At 41.6% G+C, this 18,504-nt stretch overlaps 1 protein-coding gene across 2 annotated transcripts in view; it reads right to left on the bottom strand.

The window, feature by feature from the left end:
* Positions 1 to 2,994, bottom strand: part of POLR1F (RNA polymerase I subunit F) — an 83,870-nt gene extending 80,876 nt beyond the window's left edge. Inside the window, exons 1-2 of one of the 2 annotated variants that reach the window (XM_087712763.1) lie at positions 2,648 to 2,994; positions 1,028 to 1,169 (exon numbers count right to left, since the gene is read on the bottom strand). In XM_087712763.1, coding sequence (XP_087568889.1) covers positions 1,028 to 1,169; positions 2,648 to 2,922 — 417 coding nt within the window. In that variant the 5' untranslated portion in view covers positions 2,923 to 2,994. The remainder of the gene's footprint in view (positions 1 to 1,027; positions 1,170 to 2,647) is intronic. The other variant, XM_014076384.2, reaches the window with a different exon arrangement.
* Between the last annotated feature and the right edge of the window lie 15,510 nt (positions 2,995 to 18,504).

An 18,504-nucleotide genomic window follows, 5' to 3' on the forward strand; every position in this document is an offset into this window, starting at 1 on the left:
CATCAAAATATATTGAGTACCACATTGAATGAGTTTTGAAGCAGTCAAATACCAAGGTACCATTGTACATGGAATTAGGGTGTATTCTTACATATTTTGAATGTTAAATATACATAAACAATTTATTTTTAATTTTTTAGGTGTCAACTGGTCCAATATCCTTTCATCCCAAGTTGAATCTAGTTCTGTTTTTGCTCAGTTGACTAATACTTCAGAAACTCTATAAATTGTTTCTCTGTAACGGATCAACAATGGAACTAATTTTTAACAGTTACCAGTAAGAATGTTTCAAAAGTTAGGAATAAGATCATTTGATATTTTTTGTGAAACATTTTAAAAGATATTTTCATATAAAACAATTGGAGTGTTCGTTTAGCCTACTATTCCTACAATTAACTATAAAGAACCATACTTGAAAAAGATCAAAGATTGTAAATATTATTATAACCTAAGAAATCACAAAATATAAAATTTAAACATGCTTAAGTATAATCAATTCTAATAAAAATTTCTAAAAATTGTATGTTATAGAAAAATCTAAGATGGTATACGCTATTTATATATACAATATAAAGAGCTAAAGTGGCATAGTGGTAAATGTACTGTCCTAGAAACCAAGGGACTGTTGGTTCTTGATCTTCCTTATACATGAAAGAAAACTGAAATATTTTGGGCCAGTTGCTTTCTCTTAGCCCAACCACCCCCATGGTTGTTTTTTTGGGAAAATTAGAATTTGTCTGTGTGTGTGTGTGTGTGTGTGTGTGTGTGTGTGTGTGTGTGTGTGTGTGTGTACGTCGAATAGTAAGACCAGTAATGGTATACTGATCACTGGTCAAATTATGTTTTAATTATATTATTTATGCTTTACTGTTTTCTTGACTATATTGTAAATTACTATTTACTGTTGATGTCATCATTATGGCAGGATAAATCCAATAAATAATTAAATAAGCAAATGAACTTACTATATATGTTTGTGATGAGAAGAACTGTACAAACAAAAGTACTGAGTTATTTATATACATACCACGAGTTTTTTCCCTGGCTTAGGCTGAAAGACAACAAAAGTAGCTTCTATATCCAGATGGATGGCCCCAATGTCATCAATTATATCACCCAATTCTTTAGTTATTTTAATATCATCATATGCCACAGGAACTCCTTGAAAACTACATGATAAAATAAATAAATAAATCACTTAGCAATATAATCAGCAAGTGTACCTAAGGTCTAGAAGAAACACTGTAATTATGAACCTTACCATGACAAAGCAGTTACAAGCAATTCAAATAAATGAAAGTTATACAAATGTAGATTTTATGATGCTGAGAAAAACATCATAGTTAGGAGGTCCCCCTAGTAGTGTACAATATTATGACTACAACACCATTAATTTATGAATTACTTAAAAATATACTGATTGAAAATAAATTTGTTCTGCAAGTTTCTCACATAATTAAGATGTTATACAAATGCCTTAATTAAAATGTGTTAATTACAAATCACTGCACATTGGAAAGCATCAAGAAGGACGCAACTGAGGTAACTGCTTAAATAAAAGCCACAATATTAATTTAGGAAAGAGAGTAAATTCTTTACTTGCGTGAACATTCATTATCTCTGTTAGCCATAAAATAAACTTGGATGAGAATTTCTTTTGTTCCCTTTTTATTCAGTGAACTTTAATTGCATATAAATGATTATTCCCTACCCCCACCACATTTAGCTCATGTTAGCTACTCAGACCTTAATCTTTGAAGCTCCTTAAAGCCATAAACCAAGATAGCCAATGATGCTCCTGCCAATAAAGACTTAATGGGTATTTTTGGAAAAAGGTTTTCTTAGCAATGGAATGTTCTTTCTACCCAAAGTTACCACTTACTAGTTACAAATGAGATACCAAAATTTTCACTCCTTCAAAAATGTTTAATTCAATCAACTAATTTTGGTTTTACATTTCTTTAAATTACATTTGCAGTATGGTTTCTGTATGTTTCACAACAATGTACTGTTTGGGAGCAAAAATAAAACTACAAGGACAAAAATATAGAATACAGAAATAAAGAATGGTGTTTATGCAAGTCAATCTTTAATTTGGAGGGGGAGAGGTATTTCTGAATTATCTTCTGTATTGTTTATAAGGTACTACCGTGAAAAGAACAGCAAGATGGGTAGCTCTATATGGCGGTGACTTATTAAAAGACTGGTTACACTGAAAAGCATGAAACAGCAAATCTGGGGGCTTTTTTTGTCAAACGTACAAGATAACGAGTACAGGTATGAATATAAACATGAGCAAAGGAACTAAATGCAGATAAATGGGGACAGTAAGACAGGGACTGTAGGCTCTTGTTTCAAAAGGCTGCCTACAAACTTTCTAATATAATAATATCCGTGGGGGGAGGGGAGAAGGGGAATTTAATTTGCTTTTTGAGAGGAAAATTTCAGGTTTCCCGAAATATTCTTTGAATTAGGTTCCTCGAGACCTGTATTCAGTTTTAGAACCGGGGAACAATAAGGCTAAGAAGGGAAATAGGAAACAACTTCTAGAAAGTTCATCGAACAACTCGCTTTCTCACCAGTTTATCCTTTAGAACCTGGAGTATTTAAACGGAATATTTTTTTACAGGCAATGATGGGAACGTACCTATCTGAGTAACGGCGCAGTTCAGCATCCAACTGCGCGCAAATCCCTGTACGTTTGCGATTCAGGAAGCGCGGCGGGAGCGCGATATGCCTCCGGTGCGGCACCACCACAAGGCAAGAGTAGCGGTTCTCCGCCAGTACTCGCGCAGCCTCAAAAGAAGGCAGCTTGACGCAGGTGGGAAGGGGCGTCGGATCACTAGACGCCGCCGTTGAGATCACAACAGCCGTCTCAATCTCCGTCGCTTCCAAAGTCGAGCCGGCCTTCATCTCCGCCATGAAAAAAAAATGGATCACCCTTATGTCCCAAGGCGCCCTCTTTCCTTGCTGTCACTTGGTGATGACGTCATTACCATAAAGTAGGATTGTTGTTGGGGTTTTTTTTTTGCTGGTGCCAACCTATCAAATGGCTGAAAATAGAAAAGGAAAAGGGGCCCTTCCCTTTCCGGATGTGATTCAGCGGCCATCTTGTGTGTGGTGCCTTTTGCTTACCTACCATCTGCACGTGCAAGAGTGAAGACTTCCTCATCCGGTTCCCGAAGCCGACGGAGTTTCTAAACCAGGAGGTGGCGCTCTAACGGCTCGTATTGCGATGTTCGTGTTACTAGTCCGGAAGGATTTCTCCGGAAATGGATCTCGGGCAAAGACGGCCAGGTGGGGAAATCTTTGAGATCGCCAGTCATCTGGCTCAGCGCTGGAATTTTATTAAATATTTTAAAACTTATAACACATAATAGAATTTTACACGAAAAGTTATAAAAAAATTATATGAAAATCTATTGTGACAAGTTTCTTTGCTAGAGGGACCGGTGGTCTGGTCTACTGATTTACTATCAGTGTTTAAATGGTTTCAGTTCTGGATGGTTAACAATTGGTGATGTACTGTCAAGTTGTTTTCGACTCTTAGCAGCCACATAGACAGATTTTGAAAAAGGTTCTGCTGCAAATAAAGTCCTTCCTGTCCCCGCTTTTTTTGGCCTTTTAATGATCATAAATGGTAACTTGTATCATATAGTAGCTCATTTGTTTTTCAAATGTATCGTTCCAAATTTTTTGAGGGAATTTTTCTGTTAAAGTTGCAAAAGAAGAAATGTGACATGATTAATGTATTATCACCCTTTTTCTTTGATAATAAACTGTAAAACATGTATGTATGTGCTAGTCATCCAGACTCTAGAGGGCAGTGCTCATCTCCATTTCAAAGGCGAAGCCTCTGTCCGAAGCTATCTCTGTGGTCATGTGGTCAGCATTGTTACCTTCCCACCAAAGGTGGTTCCTATTTTTTCTACTTGTATTTTATATGCTTTCAAATTGCTAGGTTGGCAGAAGCTGGGACAAATAACGGGAGCTCACTCCATTACGTGATGATAGGATTCGAATTGTCAAACTGCTGACCTTTCTGATCCACAAGCTCAGCATCTTAACCACTGAGCCACTGCATCCCTAACATACTGCACTAGTAAGTTATAATATGTAAGGTATGGGACTAAAACTTAGTAGACCCAACTTTACAACTGCTCCAGTGTGCTCAATAACCTTGTTAGCCATCTTCTTTGGAGTCCTGCGTACTCTGTCATGACTGACCAATCATTTGGTTTCCCTGGGCCACAATGAGTGAAGAAGAATTTTCTTGGGCCGCATATAAAACACACAGTATACATCGATTGCCTCATCATCATCACCACTATCATTTTAGCCATTGTCTATCCACTGCAGGATGAAGGCCTCTTCTGCATGTTTTCAACCAATACGGTCCTGCATACTGTGTCATGACTGACCAATCATTTTGTTTCCCTAGGCCATAGTGACTGAAGAAGAATGGTCTTGCACAACATATAAAACACACAGTATATAATATAATTAATGTATATAAATAACAAACTTTCTTTATTGTATTTATTATCTTATTGGGACTGCATTACTAAGCTGTATGCAGCCTGTAGGCCATCCTGTTCTATGTAGTTTTTGTTGTGAGAAAGATTATAGGTCACTTTAAACTCCTGGAGACAGGGTACACGAAACAAAATAAAAATACTTTTGTTATGCATTAATCATGAACTCAACTTGCAAATATTTATTGATAAATCATTGTCCCAGTTTTACCCACATTTGCTTTTTCATATACCTTGAAGCAGAATACAATAAAAATATTTACATTTGCAGTTGTTTCTCCTTCAGGAGTTTAATCCAGTATTATTTCAGGGGGTTGGGGTGGAACAGAAGATGATGAAAAAGGTACAAAATTTCATAAAGTGTTCCATTTGCCATTGTAGTAATTCAGATACTTTGAATGTCATCACACTTAAAGCAACCATTTCATTTAGCCTGTTACTGGTATAAGCCCATTGCACATATCCAATTGACTTTAACTGAGCTTTAACTACCAGTATTAGTATTCTCAAACAACCAGCACCTGTAGCAAAATACTGGGGTTAAAAAAATGTTCAAACAAAAAATATATCAACATTTTATCAATAGCAATAGACATATATCATTTCATGGTGCTTTGCAGCCCTCTCTAAGCAGTTTATAGTTTATATAGAGTCAGCATATTGACCCCAACAATCTGGGTCCTCATTTTACCTACCTCAGAAGGATGGAAGGCTTGAGCCTGGTGAGATTCTATCTGCCAAACTGCAGGCAGCTGGTGATCAGCAGTAGCCGCATGCAGTACTGCATTGTAACTACTGCGACACCGCTGCTCTTTTAGGCTTAGATGTTTTTTTTAGATGTTTATTGACATTTATAGGCCGCCCTTTTCCCTGAGGGGACTCAGGGCGGCTTACACTTAATAGGGAGGGAGTGCAAGACAGAACACGAGAAAAAAGAAAAATGTGAATAAAAAAAATAAACCAGTAAAACACAACATTCATTCGGCATTCGGGTGGGGCGAGGTTAAGGTCTTATCCCCAGGCCTGACGGGATAGCCAGATTTTGAGGGCTGTGCGGAAGGTCTGGACGGTGGTGAGGGTGCGAATCTCCACGGGGAGATCGTTCCAAAGCATCGGAGCTGCGACTGAGAAGGCTCTCCTCCGCGTAGTCGCCAGTCGGCACTGACTGGCGGATGGAATTCGGAGGAGGCCTACTCTATGCGATCTGATGGGACGCAGGGAGGTAATTGACAGAAGGCGGTCTCTCAAATAGTCAGATCCACTACCATGGAGGGCTTTATGAATGGTAAGTAGCACCTTGAAGCGCACCCGAAGATCAACAGGTAGCCAGCGCAGCTCACGGAGGATCGGTGTTATATGGGCGAACCGTGGTGCGCCCACGATCACTCGCGCGGCCGCATTCTGGACTAGCTGAAGTCGCCGTATGCTCTTCAAGGGCAGCCCCATGTAGAGCACATTGCAGTATTCCAGCCTAGAGATCACAAGGGCTCGAGTGACTGTTGTGAGGGCCTCCCGATTCAGGTAGGGCCGCAACTGGCGTACCAGGCGAACCTGGGCAAATGCCCCCCTGGTCACAGCTGACAAATGATGGTCAAAAGTCAGCTGTGGGTCCAGGAGGACTCCCAAGTTGCGGACCCTGTCTGAGGGGTATAAATTTTGACCCCCCAGCCTGAGTGGTGGAACGTTGGCCAAATTGTTGGGAGGAAAACACAACAGCCACTCGGTCTTGTCTGGGTTGAGTACCAGTTTGTTAGCTCTCATCCAGTCCCTAACGGCCTCAAGACCCCGGCTCATCACGTCCACCGCTTCATTGAGTTGGCACGGGGCGGACAGATACAACTGTGTATCGTCCACATATTGATGGTATTTTATTCCGTGCCTCCGAATGATCTCGCCCAGCGGTTTCATGTATATGTTGAATAGTAGGGGGGATAAGACCGAGCCCTTAAAGTTAGCGGATTTGCAAGGACATGAGAATGGATATAAATACAGATTATTATTAAGGGGCAATATTACATGGGAATGGAAATGAGCTGTTCACATAGCAAGAAGAACTGATGGCAGGTGGACCAAGGCAATCAGAATAGATCCCACATTTAAAAAGAGATTTAAAACAAGATGGATCGATGAAATCAGCAAGAATTATGGGCCCAATTGGCAAAAGAAAGCTCAGGACTATATTGGTTGGAAATGTGGAAGAGACCTTCATCCTGCAGTGGATAGATAATGGTTAAAATGGTGGTTATTATTTTCATTAACTATTTCAACTAAAATTGATTTTTAAATCAATTATTCTATCACCCATATTTTATGTACTGGAAGGTGAAAATGACTAGATTCAAATTCACAAGCTCTAATTTATAATTTTATGATTGTGTAAACATTAGCCTAATTTTTTTTATTCCTTTCTCAATTAAATATTCTTTGCACTGTTTTTAAGTGTTTATTTTTCAACATTTGACTCTGGATGAAAAAAATTCTGTAATAAATGCAAGATTGGCATATTTGAATTGTTCCTCTCTTTTTTGTAATTCAAATTTCTCTAATCTTTTGTGGATACGTAGATGAAATAAAACCTGTATAAGTAAATAAGCAAATAGCTGTAATTTAAGAAGGTGTCACTGGGGGGCATACTTGAGCCTTGGATGGATATTCAGTTCTTAGACATCAGTAAAGCATTTTCCACCATAATATCAAATTGATCAATTCAACACTTCTGGAGAATGTTTACTAAATTCTGGACTGAAATATCTTCAAATGATTCTAATTGTTTGGGCTTGTAGTCTAGGCTTTTGGAGAACAAAGATTTCTTAAGAAAATTAAAACACATTTACATTACTCACTTTGTTGATAATAATAGCATTTGGTAAGGCAATGTTGACATCCTAAAAGAACCTTTTAAATATTGTGAACTAGACAATCTGCATTTTCATTAGCATTTGGAAACTGAAAGCCTCTGAAATGTTATGTTTACTTTTAAATATATTCCATAATCTGTCAGTTTGTTTTTCTATTTGAAATGATTCACACTCAAACTTTCATCAACTGTCAATGTGTTATGCTTACTTAATGCACAAACCTCATGTGTCAAGAAGGAAAATCTATTGATTCTTATTGTTCTTCAAATAAATCTTAATTTGTTCAGAAGATTTGTATCCTTCATTCTGATCACCATAATATTATTGGGTTTGGATTTTAACAGTAATTTTTAAAAAATCTATGAAACATTAAAAACTTTATACTTGCTAAAAACTTTTCAGTAGGCATAAAGTTTTAACTTTTTAAAGGTAAATCCAATCTTCTCTGACTAGGGAGTGGGGCTTATCTCTGTTTTTTTAGCCAAGGCAGACAGACCCAAAGGTCCTTTTTCAGGAAGCAATTGGACTTTCTTGTTTTTCTTTTGAAGACGTTTCATTCTTATCCAAGAAGCTTCTTCAGCTCTGACAAAAATTGAAGGATTTATATTCCTTTCAGACAACTGGTTATCTGCATCCTTTTTAGTGGGTTGTTGAAGCACTTGGAGGTTTATCTGTGACTTCAGGGTCATCTGAGTATTGCTCCTGGTTATTGTAGTCTGCAATTTTTCTTCTGGAAATCCATTCCTACTGCCACACCATTCAAAGGTATTCATCCCAAATTATATAGCTATCTCACTATCCATCCTATCAGAACTGAAGAAGCTTCTTGGATGAGAAGCGAAATGTCTTCAAAAGAAAAACTTGCTTCCTGGTCCAAAGTTGATTTAGGACAACCATGACCTGGATGACCGAGAATCTTTACAGACAAGGCAGACAGAGTTGTCCAAAGATAATTGGTTATATGGCCAGGATGACTGTATTATGAGGCACACAGAACACTGTTACCTTCCTACTGAAGTTGCACCTATCTATCTACCTGCATTTGCATGCTTTTTGGAGCTGGGCAAGTAATGGGAGCTCATCCCTTTAAGTTTTTTAAGTGGGTATATATAAAACCAGCATCAAATTACCAGACCTTCTTGCTGGAATAAAAGAAATGCACATAGGCAATGAAAAGTCAAGAAACAGGAAAATAAATGAATAAAAATAAAAAAAATAAATGAGGAGTTTTTTGTGTTAGATATAGTTACAAAGAAGCTCTCTTATATTCCAGAGAACATATCTGTATTCCCAGAGGTGAAAAGTGGGCCACCCTTGTAAATCTTAACTATTCCTTTTATTGCCTTCTGTAATTAGAGTATTTAAGTGTCTCATTGTAGTATCAGATCAATACATAACACATATATAATACATTCACAATCTTTAACTATAAAATTATAATTTTGTAATATAAATTGCAGTAATTGCTAGAACCTATCATATGAAAAAAAAAGAGATTATCCAAATTGGGACTGATAACTCCATTATTAAGTAAAGTGGTCACTGGATGAAACTGACTTGAATATGATATTTCAATTTTTTGTTCACAGCAAGGATTGGTTATAAAGTTACTTTTGCATCATTAGCATAACTGCAAATGTTCTCTAAATGAGGCCGTCACTTAACGCTGAAGGTTGCCAGCACTTCAGGCAGTTAGCTTGGCCACCTACAGTATTAGCGGAGAGAAGCACCCAGGGTCAACCCTAGCTTTGCTGTCCATAGCAGCTAGAAATCTCAAATACGGCTGAACTTTTTTCTTGTAGCCAGCCAGGATGTTAGCTCACCCCCGTACAAACTCTCATCTCTAGAGGACCGCTCGCTGAAGCAGCACAGGAAACTTTGGTTGGGCTCGAGAGACGATAGTGCAGGGAACAGATCTAGTGTCTGCAAGGGACAGCAAAGCTAGGGTTGACTCTGGCTGCTCTCTGCTGCAGTTTTTCTCAGTTTACCGCTGTGAGTCCCAAGCGGCAGGAGACGAGGGCTGCCTTGGCGCCAGCAGCTGGTGCAAATATATTGTGGCGAAGATGGACTGCTCATGCCATGCAAATGCAAGTAGCGTGTCAGGCCTGCATTTATATTCCTTTTGGAATTTTGGCCTGCCACACTTTCTCTTATTTCATTATGCTGTTTCTTTAAGTATAGTCAATGGAAGGGGGAATTAGAAGGAGTAGGATTTTGGAATGTATTGTTTTTCATTCTTTGCTAGAAGCCAAGGTCATTCTTTGTCTCCACACTAGTTCGCCTCACCAGAAGAAGCTGGGCATGGACGCCAGCGTGAAAGAAGGAGATTGGACCATGTGAAGGACCGTGGGTGTGGGGACAAGATCATGAACTTTTAACTGGGTGGGATTCTGATGTAACTTCCAGAGTTGGAATCTTCACAGCTATGTGCCAACATGCCTGCTTTATTAAGCATAGTTTTGCCTTTGATTCTGATTTGATTCTACATGGTATTTGGAATGCTCACATAGCGCTTCACACTCACATCTTCCAGCCATCACCACCGCCGCTTCAGACCGCTTGGGCCACACACCCCTGCTGCAACAGCACCACTGCCTCATTCTGGCTGGTGAAGGCTGCACTTCTTTTTGCATGTTGTACCACCTGCAAAGTTGCACATTGCATGTGCCACTCCCTATGGCAGAGATTTCCAGGCTCACTACACATCAGTCCCATATTCCAGAGCTGTAGTAGTAACAGGACTAACCTTTTGGTCATCCTGGAGCAGCTCTTCCACCTGGGTGCACTTTTTCTCTGTCTCTCTCTTTTTCCCCTCCCTCTCTCTGTCTCTCTCTCTGTCCTTTTGGGGGTGGGGAGAAACCCTGAACTGATGCTGGATAGTGGGAAACTGATGTCCGGATGCCTACCAACGGTGTGCTGAAGACCAGCTGGCTGGCGGGGAGGCGGGGCAATCCTGTGGTCTCCCCAAACATAATATTTCTTTTGCTTGAAACTTGAAGACTAGTCCAGTCAGCGGGTGAGCAAGTGGGCGGTCCTTCTCCTCCAATCCAGTACTCCTGCAGCTTCAGTGTGCCCCATTTTTGGCCTCCCTGGCCTCCAGAAGCATTCTGGTGACCAAAAACAGGCCCTTTTTTTGCCTCCCCTGTCTCTAGTAGGATTCTGCCTTACCTTCCAGTTCAAGCCTGCAGGCCTCAAAGGTAAGTCCTGTGCTTGGTCAAAGCACAAAGGGTGTGGGCCAGCAGTGGAAAGGGTGATGTGGATGAGGCAGCCTTGTGGTCCCGTGTGGGCTGGATTAATGGCTTTGGTGGGTCATAGTTGGAGGACCCCTTCTGTAGATATTTAGAGTCTGAGTGGTCATTTGTCTGAAATGTTCGAATGGGTCCTGCGCTGAATAGTATGGTAGATTCCAACTCTATTATTCTATATACAGTATCAGGGAAATCATCCCATGCATTATATTTACAAGTAGACCACAACTGAGCCCAAAATTTACATTGCAAGTCAGTTGTTAGGTGAGTTGTGCCCCATTTGAATGATTTTTTTTACCACAATTGTTAAGCAATTCATTGCAACTGTTAAGTGAACCATGTGATTGTTAAGCAAATCTGATTTCCCCCATTTTCTTGTAGGAAGCTGGCTGGGAAGTTACAAATTGTGATCACATAACCTGAGGACAGTGCAGCTGTCATAAATGCATACTAATTGGAAAGTGTCCAATTTTGATCACACGGCCATCCAATGAATATGTGACCACAGGGATGATCATAATTATGGGAGCCGCAAGTATGTAAATTGGTCATAATTGGTCACTTTTTTCAGTACCATTGGAACTTCAAATGATCACTAAAGGAATGATTGTGTTGCAGACTACCCTTAGTTATACTGGATTGGGACCACTCCATTAATAACCTGAGTCTTTCTCCTAATCTCTTCCCTTAAAATCTAAATATCCGGGTGTTTACCAGGCAAAACTGAGCTTAATTTTTGTCCCCAGTGAAGTGACAAAAATTGCTGATAGAAAAAAAAGATGCTAATGTAGGAATGACAGGTATAGAGCAAATTTCATCTGACTAGATAGCAAAAGTAACAAAAGGAGAACAGCAATTGACAGGCCAAGGTAATGATTTGAAAAAGGATGCTTTTTATATACAAAAGAAACAAAATATTTTATATACAAAAGAAACAAAATATTTTATATACAAAAGAAACTGGCTGAAGTTTTTTAAAAAACTTCATTGAAGATAGAATGATGTGCTACTTCGGCATTAAGCTGTGTGTTGTTTGGAGAACTTCTGAACTTCCTCTAAAGATTTGATTTGGCAGCTGTTTGGGATCGCCATGTAACTAGTTTGACTGTTTATCATCTCCTTCATACACCCACATGTACAAAATCAATTGAAACCCCAAGATGTTAAAAGTCAGTGTTTTTTTTTTTTTAGAAAAACAATACATAAGAAAGATGGAATATCTGAGAACAGTGGCAAAAACATTAATGTGAGTTACATAGATTTGTAAGAAACATTTTACATAATACATACTTGTAGATGCAATTTTCATTGCAGTCAGTCCTAGATAATTTTCATAGCTATCTAAATGTAAAGTATTAAGGAGGCTCCTAATTAAGGAGCCGAGGTGGCGCAGTGGTTAGGGTGCAGTACTGCAGGCCACTTCAGCTCAAATCTCACCGGCTCAAGGTTGACTCAGCCTTCCATCCTTCCGAGGTGGGTGAAATGAGGACCCAGACTGTGGGAGCAATTTGCTGACTCAATTTGCTAAAAATCTGTAAACCACTTAGAGAGGGCTGACTAACTCAGCGGGTCACACACTTGACCTCATATTCCTCTCGGAGCAGTGGAGACGTGATCTAGATTTGAGGGGCATTAAGATCTTGCCCTTGTCATGGTCTGATCACTTCCTACTGAGGCTTGACTTTCGGAAACCAATCCCCCACTGTAGGGAGGAGGAACCGATTAGGTGGTTCCGCCCCAGGCGCCTGATGGACCCTATGGGATTTCAGACAGCGCTTGGAGAAATACCTGATGCTCTCGTCCGCAGTCCAGTAGAGTCCTTAGTCGCTGCTTGGAATACAGCGGTGGCAGGGGCTCTAAACTGGATTGCGCCTTTACGGCCTCTCCAAGGTAGTGGATACAGGAGGACTTCTTGGTTCACCGAGGAACTCCAGGAGATGAAGCACCAAAAGAGACGCCCAGAGCGCCGCTGGAGGGCCAGTAACTCTGAAGCTGACCGAGCACTGATGAGAGCCTATATCAGGACCTATCTCGTGACAATACGGGCGGCGAAATGTGCGTATTTTGCCGCTCTTATTGCATCCGCTGAATCGCGCCCAGCCGCCTTGTTTAGAATAGCCCGCTCCCACTTGAAAGGGAGGGATGCAGACAACCCTTTACAGGGTAGAGGAATTTGTTCAGTTTCTAACGGATAAAGTCACTCGGATTCGGACAGATCTGGACTCCAATTGCACGGTACCAGCCGAGGTACCGGGGGAAGGTCTTGAGCGGATTTTATGGAGCGAGTTTCAACTTGTCGCTCCTGAGGAAGTGGACAAGGCCATGGGAGCGGTGAGTGCCTCCACCTATATACTGGACCCGTGCCCCTCCTTTGTAGGGAAGGTTGTTGAGAAAGTGGTGGCCTTTCAACTCCAGCGGTCCTTGGATGAAACCAATTATCTGGATTCCTTTCAGTCTGGTTTCAGGCCTGGTTACAGCACGGAAACTACTTTGGTCGCGCTGATCGATGATCTCTGGCAAGCCAGGGATAAGGGTCACTCCTCTATTCTAGTGCTTCTTGAACTCTCAGCGGCCTTCGATACCATTGACCATGGTATCCTTCTGCAACGGTTGCGGGAGGTGGGAGTGTGAGGCACCATTCTTCGGTGGTTCTCCTCCTACCTCTTGGACAGGTCGCAGTTGGTGTTGGTCGGAGGGCAGAGATCGACCCCTAGGCCCCTCAATCATGGGGTGCTGCAGGGTTTGGTTCTGTTCCCCCACCTATTTAACATCTACATGAAGCCGCTGGGTGAGATCATACACCGGCACGGGATTAAATATCATCAATATGCGGATGATACACAATTGTATCTGTCCACCCCGTGTCAACTCAGTGAAACGGTAGAAGTGATGTGCCAGTGCCTGGAGGCTCTCAGGGTCTGGATGGGAACGAACAAGTTTGCATTCAATCCTGACAAGACTGAGTGGCTATTGATGCTGCCTCCCAAGGATGGTCCAGCTAATCCATCTCTTAGCCTGGGGGGTGAAATTATATGCCCCTCAGAGAGGGCTCGCAATTTGGGAGTCCTCCTGGATCTGCAGCTGACACTAGAACGTCACCTGTCAGCTGTGACCAGGGGGGCCTTTGCACAGATTCGCCTGGTGCACCAATTGTGACCCTATCTGGACCGAGAGGCCCTTCGGATAGTCACTCACACCCTCGTCACCTCAAGACTGGATTACTGTAACGTGCTCTACATGGGGCTGCCCTTGAAGAGTGTTCGAAGACTTCAGCTAGTCCAGAATGCAGCCGCTTGAGCGGTTGTGGGTACACCTAGGTACACCCATGTTACACCTATCCTCCGCGAGTTGCACTGGCTTCCCATTGGTCTCCGGACACGCTTCAAGGAGCTAGTCATTACTTTTAAAGCCCTACATGGTATCGGACCTGGCTACCTGAGAGACCGCCTCCTGCCAATTACCTCCCAGAGATCTATTAGATCAGTGTTTTTCAACCACTGTGCCGCGGCACACTAGTGTGCCGTGACATAGTGTAAGGTGTGCCATGGGAAAAACACCCGCCGGCATTGCCACACGCGCCCCGCTCCCGCCCACTTCCCCCCCGCCAACGCGGGGCCCTGGAGCAATGGAGGAGAGCGAAGAGCTGCTCCAAGGAAGGGCGCAAAAGGCGAGGTTTTTGAGGAGGCTTTTCCCGTGGGATTCCCGTCGCAGGAGGAAAGCGCGGAGCCCAACCAAGCCAACTCGGGCTCCGCCTCCCTTTTTGTATGTCCTCCTCCTCCACCACCACCGGGGGAGAAAAGTGCCAGCGCCGTCCCGGAACAGGCTGCGCCAAACGGCCGTGCGCCCAGGCTCAGCGGGAGGCCAAGTCCACGCGCCCCACCTCACCTGCGCCAGTCGGAAAGGGGGAAGGAGGGGGAGGGAGCGAGCGCCGCACCTGGCCGGCCTCAGGGAGGACATCGCCGCGCCGCCCCTCATGCTCCCTTCGCCGGTAGGATGTGATATTTGAACGGGCTGCGGAAGGTAGGGCGCGTAGTCACACCTCTCCCCCATCACCTGAATCTCCACCCGCTTCCCTTTCCCCGGGCCGCTCCAAAGGCGCATCCTTTCCTCCTCCCCCCCCTGTGGATCTTCCGCGCGCGTGGCTGGTGAGATGAGCTTGCTGGTGTGGAGGGATCCAAAAATTAACTTTTTTTTTTTTACCCTTTGCTTTAAAAGAAATGAAAACTTTTATCCAGCAAAGGAGAAGTTCAGAAAGGTGAGGAGGACTTAAATTCGAAGCTTTTATTCCGTGCGAGGGTTGTTTTGCTTTACTTAATATGTGAGCTTGGGTGGAAGGGGATGCTGGGCAGGGGTCTGAGCTGGGCCTGCATACAGAGGCCAAGAGACCCTCCCAGCCAGCCCCTGCCCTCCCAGCCAGCCCCTGCCCTCTGAGACCATGGGAGTGAGGATCCCACCTCCACAGCCAGCCACAGGAAAGGCTCTTCAGGGGGTCCACTGAGAACCCAAGCCCAGGGCTGCTTTCTTTTACGCACACCACACACACACACAAGCAGACAGTTCACCAGACCAAGAATCAGCCCCTGCTGCTGGGCAAGAGCAGAGGTCAGCTGGGGCCGCATTAGCAAATGATGGCTGGACAGAGTCTTGCTTCCCAACCTTGGTTGACTGAAATAACACACACACACACAAACACACACACACACACCACTGAGCTGGCCTTCCACTGTGGCCTGGCAGGGAGGCTCCTTACTCAGTGTTGACCAGGGTGCACCATTTTCTAATGGTGGTGTGCCTCGTGATTTTTTTCATGAAAAAAGTGTGCCTTTGCACAAAAAAGGCTGTATTAGATCACACAGACTAGGCCTCCTCCGGATTCCATCTGCTGGTCAATGTCGGCTGATGACCCTCCGGGGGAGGGCCTTCTCTGTTGCTGCTCCGGCCCTATGGAATGATCTCCCTGTTGAGATCCGGACCCTTACTACCCTTCCGGCCTTCCGCAAAGCGACCAAGACCTGGCTGTTCCGGCAGGCCTGGGGCTGTTGATCTATCAAGCCCCATCCTAGGTTATGAATGTTGTTGAATTTTTAAATTGTTATTTTTTATTTTTTATATTCCCCCTTCCCTTTCTATTTGTAAGCTGCCCTGAGTCTTCCGAGAGTGGGCGGCATACAAAATAAATAAATAAATAAATAAATAAGTCAAATAAATAAATAAATAAGTCAAATAAATAAATAAATAAACAAATAAATGTAAAGTAATTCTAACAGATTGCATCTTAAAGGGTGCAAAATAGCAGCATGTTCCAGACGAATGATTGATTGATTGAATTAATTAATTAATCCCATTGATTTCTATAACTGGAAAGAAGGGAATAATAGATATTCCTCATTATTTGTTTGTTTATTCGCTTGTTTGTTTTGTTGCCCATTTCAAAGTGTAAATAGGTTGTCTCTAAACTAATATAAAAATATGAAATTGGAAAAAAATAACAGAAGGGCTCAAGTTTCAGTCATAAATGAGATCATCCCAAAAGTTGGTAGCATGTCCACATTAAGTTTATTTCAGTAAACGTAATGTGTAAAATAAAAATAAAAGTTGTTTTCTTCTACTTAGGTTGACTACTGGTCCATAGAATCAAACAAAGAGCTGTTCAATAGTTATAATGCGGTACTGCAGGCTAATTCTGTTGACTGCCGAATGTCAGAAAAATTAGGGCCCAGGTTGTTGACGACAATATGCTGACTTTGTAAACCACTTAGAGAGGGCTGTAAAATGCTGTGAAGCGGTATATGTCTTAAGTGCTATTGCTATTGCCAAGAAGTCTTCTGGTCCATAGATTCAATATAGAAATAGTTTTCTCGGATATGGTATCTTGACTAATCTGTGGTTTCCCAGTCTAATCTACATCTATAGCTATTTCCCATCTAAACAGAATAGAAACTAACTAACTAATCAGCCGAGGTGGCGCAGTGGTTAAATGCAGCACTGCAGGCTACTTCAGCTGACTGCAGTTCTGCAGTAGGGCTATTCAAATATCACCGGCTCAGGGTTGACTCAGCCTTCCATCCTTCCGAGGTGGGTAAAATGAGGACCCGGATTGTTGTTGGGGGCAATACGCTGACTCTGTAAACCGCTTAGAGAGGGCTGAAAGCCCTATGAAGCGGTATATAAGTCTAACTGCTATTGCTATCGCTGTTGCTAACTAACCCTGAAACTCAGGCAAAGTCAGATCATTTACAATATGAACAAAACAAAAGCGGTGAAAATATTACTCATTTGGATAGAAATGCATTCTTGATAGATGTTCAAATGACATTGTAATTAGGAATATATTTTATCAATTTTGGCAGGCTCATTTCCTTTTATGAACTTATAACTCAATAGCAATAGATTTAGTTGAATATACTAAGCACTTTTGGAAAGGACTCTTGCAATTACAGTTAGTTATTGATTTACAACCATTCATTTAGTGACCATTTGAAGTTACGATGGCACTTTAAAAAGTCACTCATGACGATTTTTCACATTTATGAAAATTGCAACATTTTGGTCATATGATCAAAATGGCAACCAGTTCATATTTATGATAGTTGCAGTGTCCCAAGGTCATAGGATCACTTTTGCGACCCCCCCTAGTCAATAGGGAAACTAGATTCACTTAACAACTGCAGTGATTCCCATAACAACTATGGCATAAAATGGAACAAAACTCACTTAGCTATCTCACAGCAACAAAAATGTTGGGCTCAGTTGTGGTCATATGTCGAGGACTTCTTGTATCTATATTTTAACAGACACTTTAAATCAAGTCAGGATTTGTATTTGATTTGTAATACAATATCAGGTTACTGATGGTAGTAGTATATACATGAGAGAGCCATTTTGATGCAATGGTTAAGGTATCAGACTAGAAACTGGGGAGCAGTGAGTTCTAGCCCCACCTTAAGCACAAAGCCTGGGTCAGACACTTTCTCTCATCCCTAGGAGGTAGACAATGGCAGACTGTTTCCAATAAACCTTACCAAGAAAACTGCAGGGACTAGTTGAGACTATGGCCAGAAGTCAAGACTGATTTGATGTATGGGTATGTATATGCATTACCCAGCAACCAAGACATTCCAAGTAGTCAAAACTATTCTTATGCTAAGTATTCATATTTCTTCAGTTTAAAAATATTTAATTTATTTTCTTTTAAGTTAACAGAAGCATGTGGGTATGTTCCTGTGGGTAAAAAGGTTCAAATATATTGAAATAATATCCTGTTTCCTGCAATACATTGCCAAAGTATACAGTTCAACATTCTGTATGTGAAACTTCCAAAAACAAGTTTCCCTATGGGCTAGAGTTATTCATAGCATGCTGAGATTAACAACAGAGTAATAGTATATGGTTTTTTGAGCTAATTATTAACTAATAATAGAAGATTAATAATTGGTTAGAAGAATTAATGAAAGCTTAAAATAAATTGCACTGAAGTTTGCTGGAAGCAATCCACATCTCCACCTCACAACCACTGCCCACATTCTCCATTGCCAGCATATAAATTTAGGCATTTGATGCTCTTAGTAAAATAAACAGTCATTTTAAAAAAGAAGTCAAAATGAGCAGAAGTTAGTCAAGAAATGTGGGGGTTTTTTTGCTAGCCTTGAAAATATTTCACCCTCTTTCCATAAACTAAACATTTTGCACCTGGGTAAGTAAATAATGGTTATTCTTCCTCATTCTTCTCCATTTTATGACTAACTGACTGGACTATCTCCTAAATATAAGTTCCATGCAGCTAATAGGACTGTGTCATAGGCACCACTTGAAGATAGCAATTATGGTTTCATGTCTTATGGAAGTAAAGTCTTTTCTGCCAAA

The sequence above is a fragment of the Thamnophis sirtalis genome, unplaced genomic scaffold (genome assembly GCF_051295495.1).
Source record: "Thamnophis sirtalis isolate CommonGarterSnake01/CBP01778 unplaced genomic scaffold, rThaSir2_p1.2 scaffold_4, whole genome shotgun sequence".
Taxonomy (NCBI): Eukaryota; Metazoa; Chordata; class Lepidosauria; order Squamata; family Natricidae; genus Thamnophis; species Thamnophis sirtalis.